Raw genomic sequence first — 12785 nt, forward strand, 5'->3', positions numbered from 1 at the left:
CTTACTGCAGCCTCGAACTCCTGGCCTCAAGCAATCCTCCCACCTCAGCCACCCAAGTAGCTAGGACTACAGGTGTGCGTTACCACACCCAGCTAATTTATTTTTCTATTTTTTATAGAGACAGAGGTCTCACTATGTTGGTCAGGTTGGTCTTAAACTCCTGACCTCAAGCAGTCTTCCCACCTTGGCCTCCCAAAGTGCTGGAATTATAGGTGTGAGCCACCACACCAGGCAAAGATTTTCAAATGATACTCTTTATTCCATTAAAAAATGGTATCTATTATCTTGGTAATATGGAACATTTCACATTATTATTATGTCTGATAAATTTACCCCATGATGAGTCTTAGAGGAGATAAGTATATGTTAAATCCTTCAGGTCTGAAATCAGCCAGTTGATCTCTTTCTCCTTCTCCCTCTCATTACTCTTTTTCTCCCCTCTCCTTTCTTTTTGTCTTTTCCTCTCTTTTTTTTTTTTTTTTGAGACGGAGTCTTGCTCTGTGATCAGGCTGGAGTGCAGTGGCGTGATCTCAGCTCACTGCAACCTCCGACTCCCTGGTTCACGTGATTCTCCTGCCTCAGCCTCCCAGGTAGCTGGGATTACAGGCACGCGCCACCATGCCCAGCTAATTTTTGTATTTTTAGTAGAGACTGGGTTTCACCGTGTTGGCCAGAATGGTCTTAATCTCCAGACCTCGTGATCTGTCCACCTCAGCCTTCCAAAGTGCTGGGATTACAGGTGTGAGCCACCGCGCTTGGCCTCCTCTCTCTTTCAATCTCTCCCTTTCTCTACCCTTTTTCTCAGAAGAAGAAATCAGTAATAGAAATGAAAATAATGATTGTATATACATTTAAAAATAATTTTATTGAGTTTTTATTTAAAAGAAACAAGATATCTTCAATTAACTTTTAGTGTTAGGTTTATAGTTTAACTTTCCTTTGTTAGTGCTGAAAATGCTGCTGATGTCAACATTGTTCTTCAGCTTTTCGCTTAATTTATTGTGATGGCAAAAATGAACTACTCTACCATTATTACCAAATAGGACTAAGTTCATTCCCAGTATAACTAAGTGGCTTGACATGGTTTCATTTCTATTTCTTATTAAATGTGTTTGATCTGGATCCAAGTTCTTTTTGTCTATTCTATATTCCCTTTTTCTGCCTTCTTTGGATGAAGTTTATATGTATATATAAAACTCCTCTGCTGGCTTCTTAGCTATAACTCGTGATTTTATTATTTTATTGGCTACTTCAAGGTTTATAGTTTGCATATTTAACTTACCTCAGTCTACCTTCAAGTAATATACCACTTTATGTGTAGTATCAGAACCTTCCAATAATGTATTTCTTTGTCCTCACTCCTGAGGCAAGAATCTTCTGAGTTCTCACCAATTCCCTGTGAATTACAAGGTTTTCCAGTCTGCATTATAAGGCAGATAATTTTCCCTGCTCCCATGTAAGCTTCAAGTACTGTTTCTTGGAATCCTTTAAAAAGGTTCTATCCCTTGCCTTTATAGTTTGCTCCCTTGCATGTGCTATCAGTACTCTGCAGAGTACTCAGGGGTAGCCTTCTGCCATTCTCCAGTGTTCTCTGTCTGTCCAGTTCTCTCCTCTCCAGTTCTCTGCCTTGTGAACTATTGCTAGTTGCCTTTGTCTCTGGGTGCTCAGCTTCATCTCATTTCAGGGAATCCAGAAGGCTTCTCCTGGGTTTCCTGTCCTTACTGTACAGTTTGGAAACTCCTAAAACAATGAGCTAGAGCAGACATAGAGTTGGGGAACACTTCATTTGTTCCCCAACTATTAAGGATCACTGTCCTTTTTTGCCTGATATCCAGTATCTTGAAAAGCATTGTTTCATATATTTTGTCCAGTTTTTACTTTTATGCTAGAGAGTAAATTCAATCCCGGTTATTTCATCTTGAACAGAAGCAGAAATCTGTATTCGTTTTAAAGTTTCTCAATTTTGTGTACATTTAGTAGCCTGGAAGTTATTTTCTGTTTTTGTGACCTCAAACTCCTGGGCTCAAGTGATCCTCCTACCTCAGCTTCCCAACTGGCTAGGACTACAGGCATATACCATCACATCTGGTTAATTTTTAAATTTTTTGTAGAGATGAGGTCTCGCTATGTGGCCCAGGCTGGTCTTTAAACTCCTGGCCTCAAGGGATTCTCCCACCTCAACCGCCCAAAGTACTGGAATTACAGGTTTGAGCTATTGTGCCTGGCGTGGAAGTCCTTTCTATTTGTTAATATAAAAACTTTTATTAAAGGTTTTGGTTCGTTAATGTGTGATTTTTTCCCCCCTCTGAAAATAAAAAACATCTGAACTTCTGTTTCTCCTTCATTAAAAAAGAATATCTTTTAATCAATTTAAATGTTACAGATTAGCTTTATTATACTTGCAAGTAGTCCTTTAAACAAAAACAGGGTACATATAGAATATGATGCCTTGTTTATCTTTTTTTTTTTTTTTGAGACGGAGTTTCATTCTTGTTGCCTAGGCTGGGGTGCAATGGCACAATCTCAGCTCACCGCAACCTCCGCCCCCCAGATTCAAGCGATTCTCCTGACTCAGCCTCCCTAGTAGCTGGGATTATAGGCATGTTCCACCACGCCCGGCCAATTCTGTATTTTTAGTAAAGACAGAGTTTCTCCATGTTGGTCAGGCTAGTCTCAAACTCCCGACTTCAGATGATCTGCCCGCCTTGGCCTCCCAAAGTGCTGGGATCACAGGTGTGAGCCACTACTCCCGGCCAGTGCCTTGTTTATCTTAATGGTCCATGCCAATAGTGTATAGTATTAGAAGGACAAACGTGATGGTGAAAAAGTAGAAGTTGGGATGCGGGGATAACCACGTTGTGTAGATGACTTAAAAAATAGTATTAGACGTTACACTGAATCTTTTCTGCTACATGTTTAAATAAATAGCAAAATGTAGACTGATATATTAGTTTGCTAGGGCTGCCATATCAAAGTACCACAGACTGGGTGGCTTAAACAACAGATTCATTTTCTCACAGTTCTGAGATAAAGGTATTGGCAGGGTTTGTTTCTTCGGAGGGCCATGAGGGAAAAACCTGTTCAGGCCTCTCTCCTTGGCTTATAGGTAGCCAACTTCTCCCTATATCTTCACATCATCATCTTTCCCTTTGTATGTATCTATGTCCAAATTTCCTCTGCATATTGTATAGTCATAGTGGATTAGTGCCCATCCTAATGACCCCATTTTAACTTAATTACTGCTTTACAAACCTTATCTCCAAATAACAGCCATATTCTAGGGTACTGAAGATTAAGGACTTCAACATATGAATTTCTGAGACACAATTCAGCCCATAACAACTGATTTCCCTATAAATGTTATTTATGAGATACCAACTGATTGATTGATCCTTTGATTTTTATTTGAGATGTGGTCTTCCTCTGTCACCCAGGCTGGAGTGCAGTGGTACAATCTCGGCTCACTGCAACCTCCGCCCCCTAGGCCCAAGCAGTCCTCCCGCCTCAGCCTCCCCAAGTGGTTAGGACTACAGGTGTGCACCACCACGCCCAGCTAATTGTTGTATTTTTTGTAGAGACAGGGTTTTGCCATGTTGCCCAGGCTGGTCTCAAACTCCTGAGCTCAAGCAATCTTCTTGCCTCTGCCTCCCAAAGTGCTGGGATTACATGCGTGAGCCACCTGCTCAGCCTGAAATACTGATGTTTTTAAGAATACATGCTGGGTATAAGGACATGGACCATAATTTCCTACTTGGCAGAGCAGAGTTGCTGACCTGAGTTTAAAAGATCTCTGTGGATATACTGTCATTAAATTATTAAAACTAAGTTTATGACTTAAATAATTTTAAGAATCACTGTCTGTTTTATGTATATCATTCAGTAAGATTTAATTAACATTTTAAGTCTAGATACTCTGGGAATTACAGAAGTGGCAGACATCACCTCTTACCTAAACACATTGTTTAATTTTATAAACAATACATATATACCACATTAAAAATAAAATTTCTTCTAATCTTGCTCTTCTATTTATTGTTTAATGACTTGAAGTAGATTTCTCAACATTTCTCAACACCTGTTTCCTCAACTATAAAATGGTTATTATATCTAGCACCTGTGATTGTGAGAATTAAATGATAATGTATATGTTAGCACTATGTTTAAAAGCAAAAAAATAATAGCTGTTATTAATATGGTTAATTTGGATTATTGCTGGGGTGACAGGAAGCAGAAATGTACAAGATCCAAAGGTGGGATTTAGCCTAACAGACTTGAATGTTGGTAAGGGAGACCAGTCTGACTGGAATGGAGGAACTTTGTATTAGGATGATGGTTTCAAACCATGTGAGATATCCCTAAGAGTTCTATAAAGTTGCTTCAAGGATGCACAAGGGGTTCTTTTGGGGAAAAAAAGGGAAGTCCACTCTTTTAGCTTATTTTCATCATTTTTATATATTACTGGCCTTAAAAATATATTTTAAAAAGCTTTAAAAAGCTGAAAATCGCTGTTTGATGCTGGTAGGCTATTAGGTGGAGAATATTGAACACAGAAACAGTTGCGATTTAATCTAAAAAATAATTTTCACATTGGTAATTTGAAAAGTTACTGTTTAGGCAAGGATATAAGTTGAAGTTAATATTTTTGAAAGATTAATCATTGTAGGTAATTGTAACATAGATTAGAATGGTGAGAGACTTTAGATAGGAGAAAATCATGTGGTAACCAATTGTAGCAATGTAAACATATGTAAATGAATCCCTAGATAAGTATGAAGAATAGAGGAAATCCATTAGAGGGGAGTTACCATGATTAATTTTTGTAATGTTTATAGTATTCCCCATGTACTATGTTAAATACTTTAATTATCTGAATATAATTTTATAATAACCTTATGTAGGTATAAGTATTAAGCCCTTTTTATAGACGAGAGAACTGCACAGAGAAGCTAAGCAACAATGTTAGCATAGCTGGTTTGTTTATGGAACTACTTTTAGTAATAGACATTTCTTTAGAGAAATCATATAGGAGATATGAACCTAGTGTTAGTATAAGAAGTCACAGGAAAATAAGGAGTCATTAGCATAAAAATAGTTGGAGTCATAACAGTGAATAAAATGCCCATGGGGTAGAAGGATAAATATCTGAGGAAGGAGACTTGAAGTTTGCCCACAGCTAAAGAGTAAAAGGAAATTTAATTTTTAAAACGAACATAATATAGGGTCATGTTAGCAAGATGTGAGAATCATCAAGGCTGTTTGGTCTTGTCAAGTAGAAATTTGACATGTAAGCATGAGCAGTGTCATACAGCATAGATGTCAAGAAAGAGATGAGAGCAAACCATAAAAACAGATTTTATTAAACAGTAGTTAACCTTTGAAAAACCTTTTGCTTTTGTTTTTTTTTCTTTGAGACAGGGTCTTGTTCTGTCGCCCAGACTGGAGTGCAGTGGTGCACTCATAGCTGCAGTCTCGAACTCCTGGGCTGTTTTGTAGAGATGAGGTCTTGCTGTTTCCCAGACTGGTCTCAAACTCCTGACCTCAAGTGATCCTCCCTCTTAGGCCTCCCAAAGTGCTGGGATTACAGGCTTGAGCCACCATGCCCAGCCTGAAAAAACTGTGTCTGTTTTGGGGGTGGAGGGTTATGGTAAAGGGGTAGAGGAAGATTTAATGTGCTGGTGGCTGAGAAATATTTGGGTGGCAAAAATAAATAGTAGTTTGGCTGATACTGTAATCATCTCGGGAAGCTTTAAAAAAGAAATAATTGTATCATACCCTTCACCGTAGTCTCAACTAAACCAGAATATTCAGGGGTTGAGGGGAGAGAGATTAAAGTTTTGTTCTTTAAAAGTTCCTTAATAGGCCGGACGTGGTGGCTCAAGCCTGTAATCCCAGCATGTTGGGAGGCCGAGACGGGCGGATCACGAGGTCAGGAGATCGAGACCATCCTGGCTAATAAGGTGAAACCCCGTCTCTACTAAAAAAATACAAAAAATTAGCCGGGCGAGGTGGCGGGCGCCTGTAGTCCCAGCTACTCGGGAGGCTGAGGCAGGAGAATGGCGTGAACCCAGGAGGCGGAGCTTGCAGTGAGCTGAGATCCAGCCACTGCACTCCAGCCTGGGCGACAGAGTGAGACTCCGTCTCAAAAAAAAAAAGTTCCTTAATAGGTAGATAACCAAAAGTTCCTTGATACATGGATACCCTCTCTTGTAGAAGTATGAGCTAGCATTATAAACAAACCTTCTGAAGGCAGAAGGAAAGCACAGCAGAAAGCGGAAAACAAATGCTGTATGGAAGACTTTTGAGTTTTCCAAGAAGCCTTTTGAGTTTTCCAAGAAAACAAGTCCTTCAAATTGGGAGAATAGGTCAAATCTAGAGCAAACAAAATATCTGCTGCTACTGTAGAAAAGAATGCGTGAAGGTAGAATTGAAGAGTGAGTAACAAACTGCTTTAATTTTTCATTGATATGATGCAAAAAAAGTAGGGAAATTTGAAAAGGCCCCAGGAAGTAAGGATCTCAAAAGGTACTTGACGGTCATCTTTATGGGATTATGCCAGGGGACTAATTTAGGATAGTTGTATTGTAACTTCAACTGATGGTCAGCATAGTTTTTTATCTGAATATGGTTTAAAAATAATGTATCTAAAGACATTCCACAGCATATTTATTGAGCATATCAGATCTTACTTATCTTTGTATTTTCACTGGTAATCAAGGTATGCTCATATTGAAGTCTATAGGAACGATGGAAGTGGAAAAGAAAAAGAATTGAATATTGAGATCACAGCCAGGTAGAAATGAATACAAGGTATTAATAGATAATAGCAGTTTATGATTTGTAAAAGTTGTTATAGATGATTGGCAACATTTTCAAGTGATTATTTAAAAAACGAAATCGTCCACTAATTAGAAAGTGGCAGTACAGAAGATTTCCCATGGTGATTCCTACCATTTAATCAAAGGAGGGAAATAAGGTATCGAATTGGACTCTGCATCCATAAAAAAGACAGCTAAGATAGATGAGATGTTCCTTATAGAGACATGGTGCTCCTGAGGTAAAAAGATAAAGGCAGTAAGTAAGACATTAGTTTAAAATGTAGATTCCTTCTTTATAAAGAGAGTTCCTCAAAAGATAGATAAAGGAGCCATGTAGGCTGGGTGCAGCGGCTTACACCTGTAATCCCAGCATTTTTAGAGTCAGAGGTGGGCAGATTCCTTGAGCTCAGGAGTTCGACACCGGCCTGGGCAACATGGTGAAACCTCGTCTCTACAAAAATTAGCTGGGCTGGTGGTGTACGAGGCTGGATTGCTTAAACCCGGGAGGTGGAGGCTGCAGTGAGCTGAGATTGTGCCACTGCACTCCAGCCTGGGCAACAGAGCCAGACCCTGTCTCACAAACAAGAAGAAGAAGAAGAAGCCATGAAAAGCTTGATAAAAGCAGCAAATAATGTTGGGAGCTAAGATGCAGGAATTTGCATTATGAATGGAATGCATAGTACAGAGAATTAAAGTATGTGAGGTAGTAGAAGAAGGGATAGCATGTAGAAGAAAGAGGTATGTTAAAGTAGAACAAAAGAGATTCTGTTTTTCCTGCAATTAGAGAAGCTAAAAGGGATGTCCGGGTACAGATATACACTGGGATGAATGAAAATTGATATCATACCTGCAAGTCATTATATTTTCCCTGCACCTCCAGAAATAGTATATTTAAGAACTCTCGGCTGGGTGCGGTCACTCACGCCTATAATCCCAGCACATTGGGAGGCTGAGGCAGGCAGATCACGAGTTCAGGAGTTTGAGACCAGCCTGGCCAACATAGTGAAACCCCGTCTCTACTAAAAATACAAAAATATTAGCTGGCTGTGGTGGCACACACCTATAGTCCTAGCTACTTGGGAGGCTGAGACAGGAGAATTGCTTGAACCTAGGAGGCAGAGGTTGCAGTGAGTGGAGACCATGCCATTGCACTCCAGCCTGGGTGACAGAGTGAGACTCCATCTGTAAAAAGGAACTCTCAGAGGCAAGCTAAGGTGTCTTCTGCATAGAAGGTACCTTTTATAGTCCTGCTCAGTCCTTCTGGTCCTGTTACAGAGTTGAAATGGCCCCATGTAAGGGAGCAAGATATAGGAAGACTACAGGGTGAAATAATTCATAACTCAGTAACCTTCCCTTACACAAATGAGAATGAATGTGGTTTAAAAATAGTGTATCTAAAGACATTCCACCACATATTTATTGAGCATACCTTGATTACCAGTGAAAATACAAAGATGAATAAGACTTCGTACTCAAAAAATCAGAATCCAGAGTAAAATGACTCAGTTGAACATAAGAATAGACATTAATTTCTGTTTCTTTTCATCCTAATTTCCTTAAATATATTTTATTTAGTGGTAGAAGATGATGAAGATGACTTTCCTACAACACGTTCTGATGGCGACTTCTTGCATAATACCAACGGCAATAAAGAAAAGTGTAAGTAATACATTTTTCCCCTCAGCTGGATAAAGTATACTTTCAGAAGTTACGTAACAACTCACAAAGAATAATTACCTGATTGATTAATTTTTTAAAAAGCAATAGAACTGCTGGAATCCAAGTGAAAATTGCTTCCAAGACATGTAGGTAAAAATCACATTCTGGCATTATGTAATAATGGTAACTTTTACATACGCATGTCCAGCTGTCCCAACATCATTTGCTGAAAGGACAATTTTTTTTCCCTTGTCTTGGCACCTTTGTGAAAAACTGATAGACTGTAAATGCGAGTGTTTATTTCTGCACGCTCAGTTCTGGTGAGTTAATGTACGTGTCTATTCTTATTAAGAAAATACAAGCTTTAAAAAAGCTTTATTGAAATATAATTGACATACCATTTAAAGTGTATAATATGACAAATTTGAATATTTTCATAAAACTATCAACACAATCAGTTCTTCTCATTGCTCAGTAGTGTTTTATGGTATAGATATACCATAGTTTGTTTATCTAGTCATTCACTGGTAGATATTTGGGTCAGTTACAGTTTTGACTATTACAAATAAAACTGCTATGAGCATTCATAGACAGTTCTTTTCATGGAAATTTATTTTATTTATTTTGGGTAAATACCTAGGAGTAGAATGTTCTAATTGTATGGCAGATGTGTATGTGTTTAATTTTTAAAGAAACTGCCAAACTGTTTTTTACCAGCCACATATGAGAGTTCCACTTCCTCTACATCCCCACCAGCACTTAATATGGTCAGTCTTCACATTTCAGTCATTCTAATAGGTGTGTAGGGATATGTCATTGTGGTTTTAGTTTGCATTTCCATACTAACTAGTGATATTAAGCATCTTTTCATGTTTTTTTTTTGCCATTTATATCTTCTCTTTGGTGAAGTGTGTGTTCACATTTTTTGCTCATGTTGGGGTTGGTGTTTATTATTATTTTTTATTTTTTATTTGTTTTTTGAGACGGAGTTTCGCTCTTGTTGCCCAGGCTGGAGTGCGGTGGGGTGATCTCGGCTCGCTGCACCCTCCGCCTCCTGGTTTCAAGCGATTCTCCTGCTTCAGCCTCTTGAGTAGCTGGGATTACAGGCATACACCACCACACCCGGCTAATTTTGTATTTTTAGTGGAGACGAGGTTTCTCCATGTTTGTCAGGCTGGTCTCAAACTCCCAGCTTCAGGTGATCTGCCCATCTTGGCCTCCCAAAGTGCTGGGATTACAGGCGTGAGCCACCGCGTCCGGCCGTTGTTTATTATTAGTGAGCTTTGAGGTTACTTCATAATTCTGGATAGAAGTCTTTTATTAAACATATGCCACACAAGATTTTCTCCCAGTTTGTGGCTTATCTCTTTATCCTCTTAAGAGTATTTTCAAGAGCAGAAATTTTACATTTTGATTAAGTTTGACAATTTGTTCTTTAATGGGTTATACCTTTACTGTCATATCTCTAATAGTTTTTAAAGTCAAAAGTGTCATTTCATTTATAAGGATTCTACTAACATGATTTATTATTAACTATAGAATATTACGCTTTCTTGTTTGCATCTTTGAGTTTTAAGATTTTTTGTTTAATTCAAAAACTAACCATGAATTAAAATGATAAAATTGAAACATAAAAGGCATTGAGTTTAAGTAAATGCACTGGTCCTGGATTTAAATTTGTATGTTTATTTTTAAATTGTATATTATTTTATGAGGTTCTTTAGTTTATCTTCAGATAGTTTTTAAGTTCTAGGTTTTTCAAAATATAAGGTAGTTCTTGCCATAATTAGGTCCTACTCTAAGCTGTCAGAATGTTATTGTTAAAAGTATTGCTCCTCCTACCATTTGATTAATTGGGTGCAGCACAGCAAATAAATTTCAGGAAACAGAATCTAGGGAAAAAAAGGACTTGAAAGTACATATGCTGCCACAAAGCTTCTTTGCTCATAGAACTTGCATAGGAGATTTTTAAATGTTAGCCTACAGGAGGAAAATTAAAATCCCCAAATCTGCTCTGACTTGCTAATTTTCTAAACAGTTTCTAATCTTAAATTGTGATGAATTATTTCTTCATTAGAAATATTTTCAGTGAATAACTTTCATTTTCAGTATTTCCACATGTGACACCAAAAGGAATTAATGGTATAGACTTTAAAGGGGAAGCGATAACTTTTAAAGCAACTACTGCCGGAATCCTTGCAACACTTTCTCATTGTATTGAACTAATGGTTAAACGTGAGGACAGCTGGCAGAAGAGACTGGATAAGGTAAGACTAGTTTTTTTTTCCTTTTAAAAATAATCACATTTTAAGTTTTATGTATTGTTTGAATATGTAAACCAAGCTAACTTCTTAGGGAAGAATCTTGGGTTGATAGAAATAGCAGATGATACTAGTACTCTGAAGCTTTATGGGCATCTTAAACTCATTTGCCTAACAAGATTCACCAGTTACTTGTTTAATTACTATACAGTATGCTTTCTTAAAGAGAAAGCATAAAAGTTGCTATAAAAGTTTTTGTGATGATGTTAGTAATGATTGGAATAGAAGTGTTGAGCCATTTAACATTACCTACCTTTAAGTGTATGATGTATGAAACTGCATTTAAGGCATACGAACTAACTTATATGCCAATTTACAAAGGTAAACATTTACTTATTACAATAATACTCATGTTTTTTTTCCATGGTCAGTGATATCATTTAGCATACATTATGTTGTTTGAGCATTTGCCCTATGTTCACATTTTCCCACCTTTGTTTAAACTGCAGCACTGATAATATTACGGTATGACTCTTTAGTTTCTAGTGTGAAGTATGGCTCAGTGGGTTTGTTAAGTAGGAAAACTTCTATTTATAATTCAGCTTTAGAAAAATAGTAAAATATTAGAATTGAAACATACCTTAAAGTTCTAGTCCAATGCCATCATTTTATAGAAGAAGGAATTGAGGCCCAGATGCTTGTCAAAAGGTGAAAAGTAACAGAGTTAGAGGCATTTTTCTCTATTTTTATGTATCAGCTCTGGATACCAGATTAGACATCAGCCAGAATCATATTCATTCCGAGTTATATTGCTTGCAGAGTTTGAAGGCCTTTGAATTTGATCAGGACACTGAGGAAAGCAATGTTAGCAGTATGTGTTTAGGAAGTTCCCATGTTTTAGAAGAAAGGAGAACTGTTCAGAATGCACAAGTGCAGATGAGAGTAAGCCATTTTGATTAGGAATATGTCTTCTTTTAAAACAGGCAATGAAAACATCCTTTTAAGGTATAGAAAATTTATTATCATCCTGGAGCCAGACTATTATATCTTCGAAGATTTCAACTCTGTACTCAGTGTGGATCAAATTGAATTATTAGAAGAGTCCCTGTTCACACAAAAAAACAATGTGTTGAAAAACATTAGACTGATGCCTGAATACATTAGACTGATGGTTCAAGAGTATCATTCAACTTGTCCAGACTAACTTATTTCCAACTTTTTGGCAACTTTCTCCTTAGTCTCTTTTTCCTTCACTAAGAGATTGTATTCTTTGGTCACATACTCTAACCACATTGCCTAAAATAAATTTTTTTAAACCTTTGTACATTATATAACACGACTTCCTGATTTTTTTAGCATTCAAGTTTATTTGCCATGTTGAAAAAGGGAGATAGATTTTTGATTGCTTTCAGCATTGTTTATCTTACCAGTTCTCTTTCTTTATTGGGTAGCAATGAGCAGAGCAAACCAAAGATCTGCAGAAAAAAATCATTTTTATTGCTTCTCCATGCAACACTCTTCACCAAAGAACAGCCAGAAAATATGGCAGTATTGGTTAAAATCTGGACACTACTGTGTTTTATAGTCTTCTTACAAATCTATCTGATGTCAAATTTTATTAACTTTTTCCACTGTAATTTTTTCTCAAGGTTGAAATAACTGGATCCCAGTTACATTTTACATGGAATGTAAGTGTGTGTGTATTTGCACATGTGTGTACACACAGTATGTGTGTGTTCATATATATATATAATATATGCAGGGTATGTGTGTATTTATTGATAATCAACTCTATTCAAGAACTTTCTAATCTTTTGTATGTAGTGTGTGTGTGTGTGTGTATATACACACTAAAGACTAGAAAGCCCTTGAATAGAGAAAGTTGTTTATCAACAAATATGTCTTTCAGGTAATTCTTAGAAATGAGAAAGAAAGTACAATGATAGCAATATGGTTTCACTGAAATTGTTTCATTCAGGTGCTGTGTGCTTGACTCTAAGCTAGGAATGGGAAAACAGTGATGAGCAGGAAGTAGTCTCTTTAGGGACTT

General features: G+C 37.3%; 1 protein-coding gene across 2 annotated transcripts in view; it reads left to right on the forward strand.

Annotated features, from left to right (window-relative positions):
* Positions 1-12785, forward strand: part of CERT1 (ceramide transporter 1) — a 145205-nt gene that overhangs the window by 90810 nt on the left and 41610 nt on the right. For both annotated transcript variants that reach the window (XM_023207996.1, XM_023207995.1), the window contains 2 exons: positions 8391-8474; positions 10584-10741. In XM_023207996.1, the coding sequence (XP_023063764.1) occupies positions 8391-8474; positions 10584-10741 (242 nt within the window). The remainder of the gene's footprint in view (positions 1-8390; positions 8475-10583; positions 10742-12785) is intronic.

This window comes from Piliocolobus tephrosceles, chromosome 4 (assembly GCF_002776525.5).
Source record: "Piliocolobus tephrosceles isolate RC106 chromosome 4, ASM277652v3, whole genome shotgun sequence".
Taxonomy (NCBI): domain Eukaryota; kingdom Metazoa; phylum Chordata; class Mammalia; order Primates; family Cercopithecidae; genus Piliocolobus; species Piliocolobus tephrosceles.